This window comes from Meles meles, chromosome 13, assembly GCF_922984935.1.
Source record: "Meles meles chromosome 13, mMelMel3.1 paternal haplotype, whole genome shotgun sequence".
Classification (NCBI taxonomy): Eukaryota; Metazoa; Chordata; class Mammalia; order Carnivora; family Mustelidae; genus Meles; species Meles meles.
The window spans coordinates 24089117-24112683 of NC_060078.1; the positions used below are offsets into that span (position 1 = coordinate 24089117).

The 23567-nt window shown below is 42.5% G+C and overlaps 1 protein-coding gene across 3 annotated transcripts in view; it reads left to right on the forward strand.

Moving 5' to 3' along the window:
• Positions 1-23567, forward strand: part of ARID5B (AT-rich interaction domain 5B) — a 179393-nt gene that overhangs the window by 141087 nt on the left and 14739 nt on the right. For all 3 annotated transcript variants that reach the window (XM_046026990.1, XM_046026991.1, XM_046026992.1), the window contains 3 exons: positions 934-1138; positions 3084-3136; positions 12617-12714. In XM_046026990.1, the coding sequence (XP_045882946.1) occupies positions 934-1138; positions 3084-3136; positions 12617-12714 (356 nt within the window). The remainder of the gene's footprint in view (positions 1-933; positions 1139-3083; positions 3137-12616; positions 12715-23567) is intronic.

Here is a 23567-nt window from a genome sequence, read left to right on the forward strand (position 1 = left end):
ACATGGCAGTGAACAGGGAACCTTAGGTTAGCCACTCGGTTTGCCGAGTTCCACGTTCGCCTAGAGTGTGGAAGGAACAACATCTGGCACGTTGGCTGCCATTGATTTTTTAATTATGGCGCTTTCCATTACTCGTCTTCGGTTTTTAGCTGACCTCTACTCTTTCCTTTGTGGCAAGTTAATATCTCCTATTACATTCTCAGAGCTGACCAAAAAGCCATTAAAGAGTGGAATCTTTTGTTTCCTACTGAGGATGTATCTAGGCATCCCCCTCAAGTGACAGAACCCATCTTGCTGGTGTTCCTGATGCCAACATCTGGCGGCATTGACATGTTTTTTTCAGGTGGCGGGAAATAGTAGCAACAAGAAACATTTACTGTGAAGAAATAAACTTTCTTCCATGTTGATTCAAAGTGCTCAACAGGGACTTATTTATTAAGAAGACACGATTTTGTTCAATGACATTAACAGATGGTGCCCCCTGGGAAAATAAAAGTGTGTAAAGAGGCAAAAGAATGGTTCCACCAGACGGGGACACAGTTTCTGGTTTCCTATCAACATACTTGCAAGGACTCGAAGGCTGGCGTAGTTTGGCAAACTGTGGCCCCTCACCACCTGTTTCTATAAATAAAGTTTTATTGGAACACAGCCATATCCATTCACTTCTACGTCTGTGACTGCTTCTGAGTAGTTGCAACAGAGATGATCTGGCCCCACAGCCTGCAATATTTACTACCCGGCCCTTTCCAGAAAGTTTCCACCTGGTGATCTGAGACAATTCATACTCATTGTTGCCTCTACAAAGCAACTTCAGGGCAAAGTTAATTTACTGGCTCCCCCTCCCACACAGTGAAAGCTGTCACTGGCTGTATCTTTGTGAGTGCCCCAAGGTGGTACTTGACTTGACATGGCATATTTTTTCCCCTTTTCCAGGTGAAATGTGAGGCCAGGTCAGCCTTGTCCAAGCCGAAGAATAACCATAATAACTGTAAAAAAGTCTCCAATGAAGAGAAACCAAAGGTTGCCATCGGTGAAGAGTGCAGAGCAGATGAGCAGGCTTTCTTGGTGGCACTTTATAAATACATGAAAGAAAGGAAGACACCGATAGAACGGATCCCCTATTTAGGTTTTAAACAGAGTAAGTATGCTTGTTTTCATTTCTGAAAGATCAAAACTGCTCCTGTTCTCGAAATTGGGAAAAAAATTTTGACTCAGGGTTATGTCGCAATCCTAATCTGGGGATGATGCTTTCTCTCTGTTTTTACTAAATCTACAAATCATCCAGCCCAGGAATTTTTCTCCCTGCCCCTTTCCGCTACACTGTTCCCTTCTGGGGCAGTTGCAGTGAGATATTTATAGGCTTGAATCCACTGATTATGACTGGAAATAGACATGTTGAAAGTTTCTCATTTTCTGTTTTGTCAATCTGAGAGTCTGTAACGCCTTTCTTCTGAGATAATAATATGACGTCACTTTATCAGGCCCAGATGTTGCCTGCAAAAAGGCAGCTTTAAAGAGGAGGACATTGAAAGGTGGACAAAACAACCAGAAAGAGAAAACGTATTTCCTAAGCCCCAAATTTGTTAAGAGAGAACAAAAACCTCACTTCAGAGGAAACACAAAATACCCAGATTTGAACCGAAAGCCCAATTTTGGATTACATTTAAGCATCATAATACGTTTTTAAGTAGAAAAGGAAACTCGCAGCTGAGCAGAATTCCATAGAAAAAAAAGAGAAGAAACCCAGATCCGGTCCTGATTTCACAACCGAATATATATTTTGCCTCTGTCTGGATTTTGTAGCACACAAAGCAATGAGCCCCTGGCTTGAAATAGTATTTTCTCCAAATGTATCTTCCTAGATTAAAACCATGTGTCATTTTGATGAAGAATGTCAAACCTGTATGTTTTACATAACAATTTACATACCTAATAGCAATTGGCACTGATTGCAAGAGAACACTCGCAGCCATTATAAACTTATATAACTACGAATGATTACAATGTTTGTCTGAAAACTGGTTGCTTGAAATAGAAGTAAAATTAATGTACTGTGAACAGCTTTGTTGCATTATGCATTGGTTCAGATTAAATCAAGGCCGAGGCCGGGCTCCTGATAGCTTTGAAATAGTGCAAGGTTCAACGAGGCTTTTCCAACATGTTGTGTCAAAGAGCTTTTTTTTTTTTTTTTAATTTTATTCTTCATTTCCCTTACCAAGGCATTACTTGAAATTCAGTTTTCCCCTTTGTAAAAGAGGCAGATCCATAGCAGTCCCATTCCATGATGTTTGGGACAAATGAAGAAGGTTGCCAGCAATTTGGCATAATTGTTTAACAGCATCATCGTACGCAAACCCTGCAAAGGGAGATGTGTCCTAGAAGAGTATATATGCCAAACATCACACAGGCAAGTTAGGGGACTAAGTGGACTCAGGACTCGAGTCTTCTGTGAATGAGTTCTTCCTTCCCTTTGATCTGTTATGTCACTGCAACTTCAAGGGTAAAATGGTGTGTCTTCTTACTCATTACAAGGCACCACGTGTTAGTGAAATACAGTATGAGTTCTTAATATAGTGCTGCCTTCAGACATTCTGTTAAAAAGGTAATCATGTATAAAAGTGGCAGGTATTTCTTGATTATGATAAGTTCTTATCTGAAGGAAGTGGGATATAGTACCCTTTAATCAATAGCTTCTTTCTAAGAGTTGAACAAGACCAATCCTAATTTTGAAATCTCATACTTGTCCCCAAGGATGCTGTTAACTTAGCTTCCCTGGGTCTGCTGATGGCAACAGGATTAAAACTGTGTTGTCCTTTATCCCCAGAGTAGAACCATTTCCGTGTTTGTGACTGTTTCTTAAGAAATATTTTAAGTGGTCATAATATATCCTGTTGTTGAATGCCCTTTGGCAAATTGTTTCCTAAGAACTTAGCTCTCTGGGGTACTAGTGTTTTGGGTTTGGTTTTTATTTTTATTTTTTCTCTTTCTCATTGAAAACAAAACAAAACAAAATGTTTTGATTGACATTTCTTGGAAGTATGTTAATGCAATGCTTATCTAAATACTTATTGTCCCTCTAACAGTTAACCTTTGGACTATGTTTCAAGCTGCTCAAAAACTGGGAGGATATGAAACAGTAAGTGTTTAAGCAACTTAAATGAAATAATTTTGCAATCTAACTCCCCCACCCCTTCTCTGACCAAAACGGAGAAAATAAAAAGCTAACCGTCCCTGACTGCCTCCTCAAATGGCTCCACACTTTTGGGGGTTTATTGGGCCGCTTTTGGAAATGATCCAAATTAGTTCCAGGTTTGGCAAAATTGTAAACTTGTCGTAAAAACTACAAGTGGAAAACATATGTAACTCTCCCCTGTCAGGGAAATTAGTTGGGTCTGTAATTTTTTCCCATGTTGAGAAAGGGCTATTATTGTACAACAAGCCAAGATTGCATAAAAGAAATTTCCCTTGGCAACATACCTGACATCTGTTCATGTCTAATGTGGGAAATGTATTAAAGGCTTTCAAAAGTAATCAGTATTGGCCATTAAGGAATAGAATGCAGCAGAATCTTCTCTTATTCTAGGGCAAAGAAGCTTTATTAGACAAGGGTCAGTGCCGCATAAACAGGAAGTTATCAAACTTATTCAGAACAGGCTCTGACACTCTTTATCAGCTAATTCTAGCTGACAGGAACGGGTTATTTTTAGCCCACAGGAAAATTGGATGGCCACGGATTTTACAGCATGTATTTTGAACCAATAAAACGTTAGAGCAACAAACTAAGATTAAAATCTTGAAAGAGGAAGAAAGAGCTGTATTAATATAGCACGCAGAGATGAAATCTGTAATAAAATCAATTGACAGAGGAAGATGTCGTCATTGGAAATATTTTCTCCTCCACACAATGATCAGATTAAGTTGGGCAGTTTCTTCTGCAATTGAATAAGAAATTATTTTTTTTCTTTATTTATGAAGTAACCTGGAATATCTCTGTATCGTAGTAAAACGACAGTAAGAGGCACAGAGTCAAGAAAATGAAATTCATTTTTAGTCCCACCATAATCACCAGTGTTTCTTGCCAGGTATAGCATATTGTTTCACAAACTAATATAATGGTTTGATGTCAGGGATTTGGAATGGGGAAAGATGGCAAGCATGATGTGATTCGGATAATCTGGTATTTACTGTAGAGATACCTGCTATGAATTCTGACTCAGAACTCTAAGATGGGAGTAAATCTGTGTGTAAAATGTTTATTTAAGACCTGGGATCTACATATCCATTCATAAAGCAATACAATGCTAATATGAAGTATTATAAAATGTGTGTTTCATAGACACCAAGTTTACTTAAATATTTGTTTGACCAAGCACCCTCTGTAAAATAAATAATACGATTTTTCACTTGGTTGGATCTGTGGCTAGGACAAAGAGATTGACTTCTTGCCAAGGTGGCTCGTACTTTTGCAAAATCTTAAGCTAATTATAGCTTTTGTCCTTGTGAAAAAGATAACTTATTCAGAGCTAGTCTCATGGATTTAGGAGCCCACCCCATAGCCTAGATTTTTAAGTCTAATGCTTGATGTTAAGAACAGGAATACACATTTATATGAACTGCAGATAAGTTACATGATACTGCACCGTATTATGAAATCTCTTTTTAAACCCAGAAATGTATTGTTGTTTACTGATAGGGAGAGTGCCAACAAATTCCACAGAATCCGTTTTTCCTGCTTTTGTATCTTCTGTATCTTCCCAAAGATCTGTTTTTCTCCATGCAGCAGCAAGTGGGTGTGGAATACACAAAAGAAACTTCTGATAAATTTCAGGGCACTTGCAGTATTCTGAACACATAGTATATTTTCTCTTGCTGAATGAGCGAAATAACAAATGACCGCACAATCAGCAAATCACCGGAACACGTATTTAATAAGTCTTATGTGTTCACATTGTGTGGGACACTCTGGAGAAATGCACAGATATCTAGGCCAGTGGTTCTAGTTGCTTGCCGTCCAGGAGAGACGGTGATTATAATGAAGAGACAAGGTGGACAAAGATCCATTCGCCATTCAGGTTAAGGACGATTTCATTTAGAAACAAGGGAAGAAGACTTGTGGCTCTTCTGCCTTCTGAGCAGGATTTTAGAGAATATTCGGAATTTAGACGTGAATGATCCCAGCCTTCCAGGAAGAGAAAGCCAGATGGAGAAATAAAAATGTGGATGTAGAATGATGTTGGACCTAGAGAGTTGGAGTAATGTCAAGTCGGGTGACCAGTTGGCTGGGATGCGCACCCTCAAAGGCCAGTCCAGAGAGGATGGAGCCCTGTGAGAAAGGCTTTTGGGTGGTAGCCCCTGGAATTCTTGCGGCTGGCTGGGGGCAGGGAGGGGGTGGAGTCAGTGACGCAGAGAAGATCGATAACAAGCTAAGTGTTATGTTTTGCACCCCATTCTGCCGTCACTGTAGTGTAGGTGGAGTCAAGTGGAGCGAGGCTGGGTGGGGGGGCATCTGGGACACCAGATCGGCATCTGCTTCCCATCTGGTTATGTACGAGTAGCAAGCCTCTTCAGCCAAGCCACAAAGAGGACTGGCAACCTCTGGAATTGCTCCTTCCCTCCTTCTCTCTTTACCCATCAATTCCCTCGTTGTTCATCGGGTCCCTGCCATTCTTCATCCCCAATTTTTTCATCTCCTCTGAGACAGTAAATCTACTTAGCCTTGTTAGCTATAAAATCTACATCCGGGGTCATAAACTAGATGAAGCCACTTGGTAGGATTTTTCCTTCCTTCTTCCCGCCCTCTCTTTCTTCTCTCCCTCCTTTCCTTTTTATTATTATTTTTTTTTAATGCTTCGTACTACCTTGCTGTCCTGTAGGCACTGCAGTTGACTGCTCCGACACTATGTCGCAGCTTTTGATCCCCCAAGTACAGAATACATTTTTCGATTGGTATATGTTGACCAATAAATGAAATGAGATGTTCAGTGAGGATTCAGTTTTGAAGCCACTCCAGCAGATGTATGAATAAGATCCCGTCCGAGGACTTAAGTTGTCATCGCTGTGTTACTGAAAGACATTTATCTGTGAGATTATCTGATAGCAGAAGCACATGGAGACTTGTCATTAGAGCTCAAAAGAGATCTTGGAATCTTCTAGACCTGTGGCTCCCAAAGGCCACTCGAGAACGAGGGCTCAGATTTTCAAAGGGGGATATATGGATCTGTCTAGACCTCCACACTGAGACATTAACTGCAGTGGGCCCTGGGCCTAAGAACCCGAGCATCCTTTTTCACAAGCGCTCCGGGTGATGCTAATTCAAAGCTAATGGTAACGGTGACTGTTCCCACTTCACCTATTGGCTCTTATGGCTCCTTGCTGCACAGTGTGGCCCCTTCTAAGTCAAGCATCCAAGGTTAGAAAGTTGTCTTCACGCTATTACTAAAGAAGCCTGCCAGAATATTACCATCCCTTTGGCCCCAAAGCAGCACAAAGTTTCCAGTGAAGGTTTTTCCATCCATGATAAGCCATTTTCATTTTGAATGAGGGAAAGTATAGTGTCCAAACCTTTTTTATGTTTTGCAAATTGGCCTTGGTGCAGAGAAAGATACTTGTCCTGCTCCGATCCAGACATTCATTTTACAAGTGAGGAAACTGAGGCACAGTGAGGCGAAATGAGTTGCGAGGGGACATCGCCAACTTCTTCAGATTCTGACTCGCTGAGAGCTTTCCGTGCAGCTGTCACAGCCCCCATCGCATCACTGGAAGGAAAGGGATGCATAAATGACCATTCTTTGTGCCTACGATGCTTTCTTCCTAGTTTGGGTGATATTTTGGGAAAAGCCTCTAACAGCCTACCGTCATTAGTAGCATCTTTCGGTCGGGTCTTTGTACCTGGCCTGAGCCTTACCTGACACACAAACTACTAGCTGAGATTTTTATCTGATTCTTGAGAAAAATGCGTGGAGTTAGGAGATGGGTCGAGAGGTCTGTGTGATGTAAACATTCAGTAATAATAAAAAATTGCAAGTTTAAAATTTGTAGATATATCTCTTCTGCTGTTAACTTGTGACTGGATAAAGACATCTCTCTGGAATTCCTTCTGGTTTTAAAAAGAGGCCATCTTAATTGGCTTGTTTTTGTTTGTGGTTATAAACTATTCCAAACCTTCTGGTTTGAATTGCGGATTATGGATTATTTCATTGCAGTCCTTCACAACCCTCAAATTGAATTAAAAAAAAAAAAGAGGAGCAGAAGTTTTATTTTAAGCCTTTAGAAGCATTTGACTAATGGCTGTATTCAGTTCTCTTGGCCTCCTCTGACTTTGCTGGAAATGAATTTTGTGTCTCTGCATCCTTAGGTTTTGAGATTGTAAATGTATTGAGTGGATTTGATTCCCTAAAAAACAATATCCCCACCTTTTGACTGGTTGGCAGGGAGGCTCCTTCCTTTACAGTCATATATCCAGCTTCTCCTCCCAAACATTTTAGAGCGGGGTCACCTGCAGTTGAGGAAGCAGAGCTGGATACGGTTGCGCTGCTGAGCGAAAGAGGTCTTCACTTCAGTGTCTGGTGAAGCAATTAAAGCGTGAAGAGTAGCTTGGGGTATTACCAGGATGCAGTGTGTGGAGGGTGGTTTGCTAAAGTGATTTCCATTTGGCTAACCATGTGATGGTGAGCCAGAGGCAGTATTTGGAGAGAAGGTAGAGTAGGGAAATAGGTCTTGAGAAAATCATATTCTAGGGACAGAGGACCATGCAAGCGGTACCTTCCAAGAATGCCATTTTAGCAGCTCCGTCTGTCCCTGTGGCTGAGACAGGACCATTATTTCTCATCTGGAGGAAGAAGTCACATGTCTTCTTGCTGGAAGGATTAGGCTTTGATACCAGATTCTGGCTTTGACATCATTTCAAGACATCCTCTGAATCTAACCCTAGTACTCTGGATGGACAAAGCCTCTTGCTTAATTCAGAACTCTTGAGGCCAAAGATGATGTCATGTAGTTTTGAAAGGCTCCAGTTCCTGGAGTACTACCAGGAAAAAAAAGTCATCTTCCTTGAATTCAGTCCGCCCTCAAGGTGTCCCGAGAAAGAGGCTGTTTCTCTGAGCAGCCTGGGCAACGTTGCATGCAAGCAAATGTTCCTTTTGACTTCACATCTGCTACATTCTTAAGCCATGGACACACTGTCCTGCAAGATTCCTGATTGCTGTTTCCTAACCAGGCCACAAAAATTCCAACATTATTTTATCCCTGCATCCTCGAAGGTAAAGAAACCAAGGCTCCAAGGGCATGTCTTAGGTTAAAATTGTTGCCCAATTTTTTTTTTTTTAAATAGCAGGATATTTTCATCAAATAGGCAATAGATGGGAGAGATTCCTTTCCCACCCCTGGACCCATTTTCTTGGCAGAGGTGTGGAGGGTTAGTTTCAGGCCACCTTGGGTCCTAAAGAGCAGTTTGAAAATCACTACATTTGGAAGAAATGAACATACCTGAGCGTAATAGGTGTGCAATGCTCGTCACAGTTTCTTGGGTCTTGCCCACACCAGGGAAGGGAGTAACTGTCAAGTGTCTTCAAAGTGAGATGAAGTCTCCACACACCTAGTCTGGTTTGCTTCCCTTGGGTGCCATCTGCTCAGGTTTTCATCTTGCTTTATGGTTATTCATATGAGGTTATGCTTCTTGCTAAGTTACGAACCCTTGAAGGTAGTAACTTCTCTTTCTTTTCATGATATCTCCCCACCCTCAACCCTCCATCCTCTCCACCTTTCCCCTCCACATCTCTGTACCTGGCCCAGTGCCCTCAATGGTAGCCAGTAGAAGATGGATTGAGGTCAGGAATCCCTATCATTTAGGTGAGGGTCTTGCAGAAGATGACAAGGGAAGCACAATTCAAGAAAAATCATTGCTTGTATGAATTTAGCCATTTTCTTCAGGAAACAAAGAGCCAGAAATTCTTTGTATCCTTAAAAACCTAAAATAATAGAAGGTCAGGTAGAAATGTGACCATGACCAGGAGGCTCCAGCTTAACCCAAGAGCTAGTCAGACTCACCCCATGGCTGGATCAGACTATTTCCAGCCGAGTGGAACTGGGGGCTAGACACCAAGAGGCAGACACTGGTTTGGCCCCAGTGGGTTTTAGAGATAACACACATTCGGGGCAACAGAATAAAACCCAAAGCAAATGCATACTTCGGCATGAGGAAAGCATATTAGTGCAGAAGGCACATTTACACAGGTGGGAGCACAATGCCCGGTAGCTTGGTCAGGAGGAGTTCTTGGGTTCTTTCCTTTCTCCTTATAGGGCTCTGGGACCCACAGTGGGTTTGGACAACAGGGGGATTTAGACATTTCTCACTTTAAAGCCCGTGGACAGCGTTTGAATTAAGAGCACATCTGGACACACAAAAATGGAGATGCATACCCAGGAGAACTGTGTACTTAAAAACATAAAAGCATTTAGCAGTTGGAAAGAGCACATTTGATGACTTTCCTGTGGAAAGAAAATATCTCAAAATGGCCTGATTCATCCAGGCCGGCCAGTGGAAGCTCAGTAAACAGGGACCACTTCCTGGAAGGCCCAGCCCTTGTCTTTGCTCCAGATCAACTCTTACTGGTAAAAACTGTATTTAAACCCAAAACTTGCTAGCAGGGGCTAACACAGACCACTAGCCAGCTGTGCATAGCTTACTAATGCCAAGTGACAACTGGAGGCTGGCCCCTGCTGCCACAGTTTCAGTCCTAGCATGAGGAAGACTGTTTTCCTCCTTTTGATAATTCATTATTTATTCTTAAAGAAGTTTGTCATTTCTGTGATAGGCAAGTGTTGAACAGGGTACTACCCCCAAGTCTAGAGGATAGGCGTAGGAGGGAGGCATGGTCAGTTTCCATACATTAAATATCCAGTCATCGGTGGTCTTTCGTTCATTACATTTTTTCACAACCTGTATTATTTTGTTTATCTGTGTAGTCCCTTGTTTATGTTTGGTAATCCCCCCCAACACACACACACACACACACACACACACACACACACTAGGATGTGGTCATGTTGGGTGTTGGGTCTAGTTTTCATTGTTGCATCCCAGATGCTAGCACAGCACCCAACAAGTGGGAGATGTTCAAGAAATATTTGGTGAATGAATGGCTGAGTGAATGGATGGATTCCAGTATAAATGAGACTTATCTGTGATTCAGTGGTGAACATAATAGTGAACCTCTGTTCTAACTAGATACACACGTGGTCAGGGTAAAAGGAGCATAGTTTTACTGGGTGGAAGTAAAATCTCAGACCACTATGCCTAACCCATCCCCTTAGATTTTGCTGACCTTGTGGCTATTTCTCCACTACTAAGAGACCCACAGCTCAAAGTCGAGACCTTGTAGCAGAAGCTGTGATTTCCACAGCCCTCTACTCATGGGAAGCATAAGGTCCCTAGATTCTGCATTAACACCCTGCTACACACGTGGGCTGTTCACCAGCTCATTCTGCTGGGGAGGCTGTTTCGATGTAGTGAACAGGAAGCCTGCTCTTGGGATCGTAAGACATTTGTATGAGCCCTGGTGTGACCATTCCACTGCTGTGTGTCCTTGGGCAAGTTGGGCAAACTCTATGTGTCTTTCTTCTTCGTCTGTGATGAGATTCCTGTAATCTACCTCACAGGCTGAAGGGAGAATGAAATGGTATCACGCTTGTGATAGTACTTCATAAAATATGAAACAGAGTGCACAGAAGAGATACAAGGATGACAAAAGGGATGGTTTCCTCTGAAGTGCATGCAGGGACAGACCTAGGCTGTTTTCTGGCCCTGCTGGACTCCCCAGGGCCCACACACCTCATCTGAGGGAGAGAACTATGGAGGTGTGTTTCAAGGGGCCTTGGTGTGCTAAGGGCTTTGAGGAATAACAGAAACACGTGGGAGGGGATCCAGGTTCGCTCCTTCCTTTGCGTAGATCTTGACTAGATCAGCCTGAAAGTGTATTATTTTAAAGATTAGAGGGAGATCATAATTAAATATAAGATAATTACTGAAATGTGTATTTTGAGTGTTTTGAAAGGGGCTTGAAACCATTTATTATCATCTAAACCAAGCTATAAATGAAGGAGGATATCTATTTTTAGTCATACCTGCCAGGAGATGCAAGAGGTGGTTCTGTCGAGAGAGAACTCTTGAAACTCATTGGTTGGAGAATGTTTCCTGGGAAATTGAACGATGCAAACCTCCCATTGTCTCAGGGTCGAGAAGGGTTTATAGAAATAAAGGGGTTTTTATTTAAATGGAAATAAATTTTATTTAAAATGGAAAAGGTGCCATTTACCCTGTAGTGTTTAACCACCCCTCCCCTCCTTCTTATATTACGGGGACAGAGCTCCTGTTTGCAGGTTGAGATCCCTCCCCACCTCCCCCGGGGCTTGCTGCCTTTAGCCCCTACCTCCCCGGGGCTTGCTGCCTTTAGCCCCTAAATGAACTCGGCTTGCAGCTCTGCCCGAGTATTTCAAAAGAAGCCCCAGGGCGATTGTAGCCACTGCCTTGGGCACTTCTGCCACACCCTGCCCAACCCCCCCCACGCCCCCGCACATTCCAATAACAAAGTTTTCCTGTAACTCTGTTTAGAAGCATTCACAAGGACCTCAGAATGAGCTCTGTCTCCTCCCTGCAAGGAAATACTAGACTTGCTCGGATGTAGTAAATGACGTGGTTTCCCCAGATAAATCATTTGCCAGTTCATGCATCTGTTATTTTGTAAAATCTTAATTTATGTATAAAAATAAAATTAAAGAAAGTGATTAAACAGGGCCATAGTATGCTGTTCTGTAGACTGTAAGCTGCCGGGGTTCTAGTCACCCAGCCCCCCAATAGACATAGTTTGCATTTTCACTTTGGAATTTGTTCGTTTTCCTGGTACTGGATGGATCGCCTGTTTTCCTGACCTAAGGGAATAAAAATAAACAGGTTGCAACAGATACAGTTTCAGATTTGGGTTTTGTTTTGGTGGTTAGAGGAGCTGGCTGGCATAAAAATATAGCCGGAGATGACTGCAAATTCCATAAGCAATTGGATCAATTGAATTAGTCTAGGTAGTAATTTTATTTAGTGTTTGAAGTGGTCAACACAGCACACAGGTCAAAAATCAGAAGATACAAAAGCAGGTTTGGTGAAAAGCCTCTTTTCGTATACCCTTGGCCGCCCATTCCCCTTAAGCAACCAGTGTTCATTCTGATTCATTTAAACTGATATTTTAGCTGAAATCTTATTTTATTTGGATGCTTTATCAACACGACCTAAAGGATCAGAGTAAGAGTTTGGTCCCTCGGGGCGGGGGGGGGGCGGCGCACGGGGAGGATAACTACATAAACTAGCCAGGGAGATGCCTTAGAGAAAATGCTCTAAGGGTGACACAATATAGAACTCAAAGCAGAATTCCACATTTATTGTAAAGAAAAGTACCACAAGTGAGATCCCCCTGTGAAACCCCGAGTCTCCACACATGCTCATTTGGACTTCTCTGTGTCTGGGTTTCCAGAACAGACTGTCCTCTTCTGCCTGTTGCATATGTACTGAATCCTGGCACTGTGAATCTCTTATGATGCAAGATTGAATTTCCCATTGCCATCTTTTCAGATAACAGCCCGCCGACAATGGAAACATATTTATGATGAATTAGGCGGTAATCCTGGGAGCACCAGCGCGGCCACGTGCACCCGCAGGCATTATGAAAGGTAAGAACCCCGCTCCTGGAAAGTCCTAATTAAAAGTGCGTTCAAGGGAAGAAGCTTCTGGTGAAGGATAAGATAAGGGGAAGTCTGAAGGACCTTTCTGGAAATAGAAAATATCCTCTGGCATTTTAGCTTGCATACCGCCTTGTGATTTTTTAGGGGACATGGCTTTCTCGGGTTACTGGGGCTAAAATTAGATGTTCTTTTGGTTTGATTTTATCCTGTGGCCACCTATTTGACAATACCTTTTTATTTTTTCCCCACAAGCCTAGATTACTCAATATGTTCGTAGGTTCATTTGCCGTGAGAACCTTTCGCTTCTGGAAATCCTAATTCTGCACTGTTACCATGGGGTTGCCGTGAAACCGTATTGACATAGAAATGGTTTAATGTTGAATGTACTAATATTGAAAAGTAAGCACTGCTTTAATAAGAAAATTGGCCCCAGATAAGATCCTTTGGTTTTTCTCCCCATCTTGGTATTTCTTTCTTCTACGGCTATGCTTTGACCAAGAAAATCCTTTCTTGCCAAGCTTTGCATGGTTCAGTTTTCTAACACTTGCAGCTTCTCTCAGAAGGTGATGATCATGCAAATAAGAGGTAACACGCTATGAAGGTCGTGTCCACAGGGATGTTCCTTCTTTGCATTAGGACCGTTGTTGCCCACAGCAGTGTGGGTCTGTTAGCAAATCCACGCGTTATCCTTGCTCTCTGCTTCCAGTCCATTCTTAATTTGTTAGGGTTGTGCCAACTTCTTTATCCCTGGCATTTCATTTCCCCGTTGACATGTTGACTGACTCAGGAACCTGGTTTCAAATTCAGAGCTTGTAAGATCCAAGCAGAGGGGTGTGTGTGTATGTGTGTATGTTTTAATAACGGTCATGGATGGAATGAAGTCAAGACACAGCTGAACAAACAGGCCAGTTAGCTTGCCAGTTTGAAAGGTAGGACGGAACTGCTAAGTGTGATGGCTGTTCTTTACAAGTCCATTAGCGTGCCGACTTCGACCCAGATCACCCAGCTTTGGAGCCTCCAGATAATGTTACCTAGCGGATCTCCTCTTAGTCATATTTTGTTGAGCTCAGTTGTATTTTTATCTGTGTTGCATTTGGCGTAGAGCCTCTGTTCGTATAGCCATTCAGTGAAACTTAGAAAGTTTTTGTAGGTATAGTCATAGGAAACTAGGTTGGGTTTAGAACCCCATGAAAAATCCCCACACAGTAGTAGCAAGAGATTGCCTTACTTGTTGAGGGATGACCCACAAGGATTTTTAAAAATTGGTGACAGGGCTTAGCCTTTCTGTCAGTATACTACATCAGTTTTTCAAATGTGAGTGTTATTTCTCTCAGTATTTAATACAAAAACCTATGGACATAACAGGGGCACCACTGAAATCCTAGTACAAAATAGCATTGGTATCTCAGGTGAGTGCTAAGTAAACAGCACTTAAGGGAACACATTCAGTTTGGTGTTGACTTAGGAGTCAAGGCTTTAATCGGAGCATTTTCATTACAAACTCCGTCTGTATTTTCAAAGGACTTCTATTCCGATAGTGAACACCCCCGCCCCTCTGCAAATGTTCCCAACACCTGAACCATCAAACTTCAAGGACCAGAGAGTTAAAATTTTCCAAAAAAGAGTGTGTCAACTGTTAGCTCACTCACCCAGTTAAAGAATGAAAATTAATCAGATGTATTACGGAGCATCACATGGTCAAAAAAACAGATTAGGTTTGGGATGGAAAAAGGATAGGATCTAATAGTAAAGTGAATGTATGTGTAATTAACTCCTGCAGTTATGTGGATAAAAATAGCCTCAATCTTAAATGAAATACCAGGATATATTCTTTTGAAGACTGTGTACTTTGTTTCATGATTTACCTCATCTGGAGTAGTAGAATCCCAAATGCCTTCAGTCCATCAAATTGGAAAATTCTAGTCGAGATACCTCAAATTTAGCTACTAGGAAACATTATTTAAGATTCTTTAAAAATGTCTCTTCTCTCCTCGTTCTTGGGAGTATAGGAGTATTTGAAAAAGGTTTGGTCTCCCACTGGATGAAATTTTTTTGAAAAGCTATGTCACCCACTCTTGCTAAATCTAGAATTTGTTGGGTCAGTGTGTATCAGTCAGGATTCAGTAGGGAAAATAAAAACGACACCAGGTTTTCAACAAAGAGACTCTACTGTAGGGAATTACTGAAACAAACATTGTAGAGCACAGCGTTAATATGGAGGAAATAACCACAGGCTCCCTTGGGTCAAGAGAATAGGAGAAAGGGGGTTATGGTGTTGCCACCCGAAATTTTAGATAGAGAGTATGCGTCACAGAGCTGGGGCTCAGATCCCTCCTGGGGAGAGGATCCCATCCAGTGCCGGTCGTTATTAAGCTCAGAGGTGGAGCACCTCGAAGCTAGGCTCAGACCTGAGGAGGCAGTGCTCCCTGCCTAGTGCTGGACCTCAGGGCAAATGCCATAAAACTCTTCTGGGACTGTTGACAGAAGCTACAGGCTGGAACCAACTGCTGCTGATAAGTTACAGTTGGGTTGGCCCTGAAAGGCACAGCAGGCAAAACAGAAAGAAGGAGCCCTTCTTCCCTTCCCATGGCCTGCTAGAGCCCCATTTGCAGGACCCCAAGAGGAAGACAGCTGACAAAAGAGACATATAACCTGCAGAATCTCGGTCCCAGCAACACCAGGCAGGGCACAGAAGAGTAATCTGGGGCTGAGACAATAGTCACCCGCCAAGTGGGACTCCCAATATGGAAATCCCCGCACAGAGCCAGAAACCCAGGTTAGAACACAACTGTCCCGGGGCGATCAGCATGGGCCTTCACCCTTCCTTGGATATCCTTTCATTCGTTCACATTGCTGTGATCAGATGCAAGGGATGTCTTGAGTGGTGAGTAGTTAATAATAGCGAAGTACTAAATTTGCAGATAATTGACTTTTTAAAAAAAATGAGACTCCAGGGGGCGCCTGCGTGGCTCAGTTAGTAAAGCTTCTGCTTTCAGCTCAGGTCATGATCCCAGGAGTCTGGGATGGAGCCCCAGTCTCCCTCACCTTCCCCTTCCCCAGCTCATGCGCACTCTCACTCACTCTCTCAAGTAAATAAAATCTTTTTAGAAAATGAGAACCACTTACAATCATACCAGTCTCACTCATTTTGAGCTGATCCTGATGTGAAAGGAATCGGCCATGTTCCCGTGTATTGTGGTCTGGAGAAGAGTCTGGGGGCAGCTGCTCTAGCTGTCTTACGTCTTACTTCTCTTTAATGGTTCTACCAAAGAAGGGCAGAGGACACTCAGATCCCAGGGACAAGAAATAGTTCTGCTTTGGTCAAAGAAGAAGCTGAAGCTCTTGGCTAAAACTAAAAAAGGAAAGAAGGATTTCTTTCCTTCTCGCTAGTTATAAGCTACGCTAACACAAAACAGACAGGACTAGACTGGTGAAGGGCCACCGTTTTCAAGAAGGTTCAAGAAGCTGAAAAAGATCAGGATGTTGTGGGCAAACATCTAGTCTGGAGATGCCCGTGGACGTGTTTCAAACCTTTCCCATCAGATCAGAATGACTACGTTCATCCTGTGCAAGCAGTCTTCTCGTCTCCTTTTCACCCCGATATGCAGACGTGATCCTTTTCCTTTTTCCCTACTACCAGGGTGACTTCCCTAGAAGATGAAGAAGAAATGAGTGATCTACTATACATTATCCACTGATTTATTTTTCATGCGGTGCGGTTCATGTTTCCAGTAAATGTTTTCATTTTCCAACAAGAAAAGAGTAGCCGCCGGTTCCTCAGTAAATATTACTTGTATATTAGTTGGGCGCTTTTGGTTTATTAATGAGTGTGATAATGAAAGTGTGGGTTGTTGAAAAGAATCAATGGGTGTTTTTATTTAAGGCATAGCAGAAACGGTACAATGCCTGTGAATGCATCATTGTCGCTGAAGGCCTGACTCGTCCAAACTTGCCTCTGATTGGTTTAAATCAAATAGGCCCAAGCACTTCATAAAAATGTCTTTGTCAGCCTGGTTTTGCTTCCAAACCTATTCATCTCTGTCAGTTTTTAATATTAGTACCAGGCTCCTGGCCATAGTCCATTAGTACTGTACTTAATTGCTCATGTTACAGCTGATCACCAATATAAAAAGCATTAATGTTTCCCCATCGCAAGACTGTTGCTACGTGGATACCTCAAATTCAGCAGGGCTCATGAAGTGTGGTTATTCTGGAAACTTCTTCCTCAGGATTGGTAGTAAAGTTACTATAGGTCATAATGGAAAGAAAAATGCCCACCTCCAGCTGGGCAGGACCTTGCTAAGTAGGACATTTTCTTTCTTGTTTGACTCTCCATTTAAGGTGTCCCAAGTCACCTTTCTGAGGAAAGGAACAGAAAAAGGAAAAGGGTTATCTTTATGGAATTGATTTTCTGGAATAGCGATTCACTTTAAAGACTTTGTTGTCACGTGCAGATTTGTTTTCTTTTTTAGAAAAATATTTTTTAAGCATGTGCAAGAGGCAAAAAAAAAAAAAAAAAAAAAAAAAATCTTCACACAGAATACCAGATTACTGGTTTGAATTTTCCTGAACAAATTGCATGGTGTACATCTGAGGAACACATGAAGTTTTATTAAGGACAGAAAAGGGAGCATGACGGCAAAAGGCCTTCATGATGTGCTTTACTGAGTATTTAGAAAATCAAGGTCACAAACAATTTGTTTATGTGGAAAAGGACCAATGACACTTCCTCTTCTTACATACGTAATGCCCAGTTTCAAATTCTCACCTTTCACTTACCCCATGAGCATTCCCCAGGCAAGACTGTCCTGCCGCAGGGTTGGGGTGCCTTCTTTTGCTGTGACCTTGGGTGAGCCAGACCCAGACCAGATACATCTGGGCAGAACCCAAATGACGGTCAGCTGAACCCCTTGCCTTTCTTCTCTGAAAGTAGAAGGCGGAGCGTGGGAGGGTCACATTTTGAGTAAGTTAAATATGTGCATTAAGGTGAATGCCAAAAAGATACCAAGTTCTAAAGAACTCAGCTAATCATGTTGTGAGGAAAAAGTCAAGGGGGCAAGTAAGGTGAGTTACAGCTCTTTATGTCTAGGACATGACGCAACGTCTTCTTGCTCATTTTGATACCCTTGAAGTTAATCAGTACCCAACTGAGAAAGACATGGGCAAGTTCTCAGCATTTGAGATCTGGGAAGTCCGTTACTCAGCCTCTAGACCAGAGCTCCTCAAGTGAGGCTTTCTGACCTGTCTGTGCTCTTGCGAACAGAACAGTTACAGATGAGCGTTGTCACACTTACATAGCAATTTGCCAGAATAATTTTATGTCCATTGAAACCAATAAAACATTGGGGCTTATATTTTATGTACCTTGCTTTAAATTTCTTTTTTTCTACTAATTCATTATCATGAATTAGGAATTTTATGAAAGTGTCAGTCGACAACAGACAGGCAATTTAGAAATCTAGTCCTTCCCGGCAGATTGCTGAAGAAGGCTCCACACCACGGATCACAACTTCAGATATTTATGGGGGAGGTGGCTAAGTGGGTGCAGGTGGCCAGGTAGGAGGGTAGGAAGCTGGCACACACGGCCAGGCCAGAGAGGCCCAGTGGGATCAGCCTTGGGCAGATGGAGTCTCAGTACTGTCAGACCTTCCATGATTTCTTGATAACTTTTATGTGAAGACACCTGACTTACAAATACTATTTGTATTTCTGAATATAAAATTCTGAATACTATAAAATATTTCTGAAAATATTTTATACAAGTTAAAATAAACATACCTCAGGGTGGAGGTAGCCTATAGGCTGCCAAGTTCTGTGAGGACTGAACCATCTTTGGCACTGGGCTATTCCAGTCTCCGTGCAAATGCCCTGTGGTTGGGGGGCAAGAAAAAAGAGCCACCATTGACCGTGCTTTTCATCTAAACGCTCTGCCACATGCTGAGCAAGACACCTTCTGTGGCTTCCCGTTGACCCAACCTTGTCTTCTGAGGTTGACTATTTCTGCGCATGCCATTGCCTTGGTGATGAGCCTCTGTGAGCCTGGCTCCCCTCTCACTTCAAGTCCTCCTATTCCATTCAGCCAAGCCTCAGAGCACGATTTATGGACTTTCACCAGCTTGGCCTGCTGTCATGTAGATGCCTCCAATTTGTGTCACTCAGAATACCCAAAGCGATTCCAGATGTGGCATATCATACTTCTTGGGATGTGGCGGTATCAGTCTATCGACATAGCCCAAGATTACGTTTGAAATTGGTAAGAAGCCCTCTCCCAGTGGCTGGTTTCTTTTTCTGGGGTAGGATAGTTTTGCCATTTGAGTGACTGCCTTTTTCCTTTGCTGCTGCCCTCAAGAGCCACTGGGTGTTTTTTGAACGTCTACCACGTGCACAGCACCCTCTGAGATGATGAAAACCTATAAACCACAGGGTCTAGAATCGGGCTGGCAGACAGTGAGGAGGGGCCCATGCTACTACATTCATGGCAGAGATTGAGAAGGGAACACCATACTGATCTCCGTGAGCCCAAGCTCAGCTTCAGAACTCCTCTTAGTATGGCACCCCAGGCCATTACTATTCATTAGAATCAGAAGGTGCTGTGATCCTTGGCTTACCTAACTTATTATACAATCCGACTCATTGTCCATATATACGTGAAGGAGGGTTAGATACTTCAGGCTATAAAAAATCCCAGGGAAGTAAGTAATTGATACAAATTAGTTCAACAGCGATCAAAAACAAAGAGAGACTTTTCAGCTAGAATAAGCAAATCTTCCAGGAGGATCTAGAATTTGAACTGGATCTTAAAGAGTTTGGTTTTAACTTCAGAGGTCATTGTACATTGCCTAAATTGTTCCGCTGTAGAAATCAAGACCATAAAGATACTAATTTTGAGGGCAATGTTCGTGGACTCTTGCTTTCCGGAGTCTCCCCAGTGCACCAAGGACAGCATCATGAACATATCGGGGACTCAGAAATTAGGGGTTGAATGAATTACATTAAATCCAAACAAAAAGGATAGTTTCCTCTAGGAAATGTGTGTCAAGAGGTAGGGAATGAGGGGGTGGAAGAAGCTGTCTGGTGAATATGAAGGCCGAATTTCCAAATTGGATACACCCAAGGCAGGTATTACAGTTTATATTCTCAGGCTCTTTTGGATGTCTTGCCCCAACATCCAATGGGTAGACCGTGCCCCATCCTCACCAATGGGCACCCATGGTGGGGTTGCCCATCTATGGACTCAGCTCCTTTCTGACCACTGGCTCGATGAGAGGGGACAATGGGGACAGCGAGTAACACTTCAGCACACTGCCACGCACGCCCTCTCATCAACCTTTTCCCCAAGCCTGCAGAAGGCCTCCTGGCTCTTATCCACAGCCAGCAGCCTGGGAAAATCGAGCAAGGTGCCGAGACTCAGAAACAGCCACTGCTCTTCTGTCTATACCCCACCAAGCTTGTTCTTGGAGACCTCCAGAATCTCTCCCAAAAGGATAGTCTGATAACTTCATAAGCAAAAGCCTCCCTCTCTATCACTCAGCATGCTTAAAATGCTCAGATACCTTTCCAATGCCTGGATAGTTCTAGAAACTTTTAAAAAGGAAAACAAAGCCCTCGCCAGGCCCTGGAGTAGAAAAACTGGTTTCTGTTTAAAAAATAAATAAATAAACAACAGTCTTTGAAAAAGTCTCTATTTAAAAATTCTTAAATTTGCCTCTGAATGCATTTGTAATTAATAGAAGTTAGAGTTTACACTCTAGAGTGTAAAAACACCCTCGGGCACAAACTGATCAAGTGTGTGTATCATGCTGTAAACTACAGCAAGTTCTTTGTTTGACCCAAAAAAAAAAAAAAAGGCTTGCCAAACAGTTTTTCTTTGTCAGGCTCCTTTATTGTCTCATTTTTGTTTTCTCCCTACCTCCCCTCTACTCATGTCTTTGAACCTGGCTATAGTATTTAAGAACCTTTGCAGGTCTGATGTTTTATTGATAGTTTTCATCAAGCATGAATTTAAATTTGAGAATAGATTAGGTGTCTTAGCCCCTTTTCTTTTTGATAAATAACAAGAGGTTTCTACTTATGATTTTCTGTCCTCGGGGCTTTATCATTAAGATTAAATAACTGTACTCACAAGCATGCCACTGCACAAACATCTTTTCAATTACATGAGTAGCAGATGCCGTCACAAAGGCACTATTGAAAATTCAGAGAGCCTCTTTCCAAAAAAGAAAGAAAAAAAGGATCAGATGATAGAAGAATGTAATTGTTTACCATTAAAATATATCCTTAACTCTTCCACTGAAAACCTCTTGGAACATTTTGGTTTTATACAAGTTATTACAAAGTTTGATCAAAGTAATAAATGTTTGGGGGAATTGTTGAACATTTAAGAAGCTCTGTAACCTGTGGGATCTCACCTCCATGGGAGTTCAATGCAATAGCTATTTGCCTGTTTTTACATAATGGGCACTGCCCGCCTTCATTTGTGGGGTGCTCGTTATGTTGAAAACACTGTAGTTACATTTGTCCATTATTCTTGAAATAATAATGTTCATCTGCCCTTGAAATGGATCCATACAACTTCATTCGGAGTTGGTCATTGTTTTCTCATGGAGAAGAAGAGTTGCTGCTGGCATCTTGGGGGGCTGGGTGCTGTTGATGGTCTGCGTTCTCTGTTTTGTGCATGTGTTTTAATCCCTGGGGCACAAAGTCAGCCTTCCTTAAATCCATCCCAACTTTCTTCATTGTGGTCTTCAGTTGAAAGACAATGGGGCTAACATCAGTCTAGACCCTCTTAGAAGTGGCAAGGAGGCATCATAGAAGCAAAACCCCTGAGGAGTTTTGTTTTAGCTGGGGAGGCCATGAGAACCTCAGCTGTGTGTGTAGATTAAGTGCTACAGGCTGGAATTCGTGGAGGATAGATGATTGAGCCTCTCTTACCATCCACCAGCAAGTTGGACCTGATCCAACCAGAGTTGCCACCTTTTAGAGAATCTTGGCCTAGTGATCCTGGCCTTTTGTAAGAGGAGCGCTGTGCCCAGTGCCTGAACCACAGGGCTGCTTCCCTTGTACTGGATTGACTCTTTGCGGAATGGCCTCTGAGAAAAGGAGAATGCTCACCCTGATTTTTTTAGTGCTTTAAGAACTTGGGGTTCCCTGAAGCCAGGGGTCATCAGTTCAATATCTCCTTGTTGGTGGTGCTATTTAGACAAGGTATGAAAATGCACCATTGCCCTGCTGATATGAAGGCAGGCAGCTCCAAGAGGCCGGCAGATCTGTGTTTGAACTCAAATGCTGGCACCTAATAGCTGCATGCTTTTTACTAGTTAACTCTTTAACTCTGAACCTCAATTTCCTCATCCATGAGATGAGGATAAAATAACGTACCTGTATATACTTTTTTTGTAATGGTTGAATGTAAGACATACAAAATGCCTGGTATTAATAGGTACTTCATATGTGGCAGCTGCTGTTAATGTCATAATGTCTAATCAATACAGAAGAACCACCAGAATTTGCCCACCCCACCCTCCCTCCTCACCTTTTCACCAAGATCCCCATAGATCAATGTAACTCCAGTTCAGGGGGCCCACCATCCTCAAGCTACCTCTTCCACATTGTCAATCCTTTATAAGAGTCAAGCCGCCATCTTGCTGGAGCCAAGCTCCAAGTACCCTTTTTCCCCCACTCCTTTCTTTGCTTAGGGTTACAGGCACTCCAGGACTATCAAGGAAGCTGTCAGTCATTAGGCCCAAGAAACAACACTCCCACCACTTCCAGGGGCAAAGATTCAGAATTAGTGCCTTCAGAAAAGTTTCTCATTCATCTTCTGCTGCCTCTCGAGTACGTAGTGGTAGGCAGGTAGTTTTCCCAAGAAAAAGCTCTTCTGAACACAAGTGGCCATATATTGTTGATAATAATGGGCCTTATACCTTTTGGATATCTCACACAGAATACAAATGATGCGATTTATGACCACTTCCTTATTAAAGAGCTGGGTACAGTTTACCCTTGGTGAGCTCATGGACTAAGCTAAGTTTTTTATACAGAATCCGTGCTGCATTCTCCCATCACGTTCTTGGCTTACATGAGTCCTGCCGTAGGCTCATTCTCTGTGGCCTGTATGTCAGCAAGGACTCTCTCTCTGTGGTTTGATGCTCAAAGCCTTCAATTCACCTCTTCAGCTGTTCGAGGGGGGTACTGGACACCTATTTCTCAGCTCTCTTTGTTACTGATATTTTGCTTCTCACACTCTGCACACTACTTTTTCTGCTTTAGAGAAACTCACACCATAAAACCAAGGAGATCGTTACACAGAACCCACATCTTTCTCAGATGGAGCTTGGCTTTTAAAAAGAACAGGAAAAACGTTTCTTTTGTACTCAGTGAGTGTTGTGACCACCGAGGAAACATCCCTCTTCTGTGTACACTGCCGTAGCATACTTGTGTACTTGACCTTGGTTTTGGTGCCTGTCACCCAAAGGCTCTTCCACCGTTTTGGTCATGGTCTGGAACCCCGAGAGGTGAACCATATGTGGGAGTAGAAACTTTCTCTTCTTGGATCCTTAACCAGTGTGCATACATCACCTTCAAAAAAGAAAAATATACCTTCTATTGGCTCCATATTTGGTGAAAGATTGCTTCCCACACTTCACAGTGAAGTTATATTTTCAGTTTCTGGCTGAGAAGGGAAATGTCTGGCCAAGCCTTAGAATTTATCAACCCTGGAATCAACTTGGAGGTATAATGACTTCATTTGGGATCAGATCAGGTCCGAAGCCCCAGTGGAACCAATATGTCATTTCTTTTCTACGACTGTGAAAAAAACCTAATACATGTAAGAAAAGCAG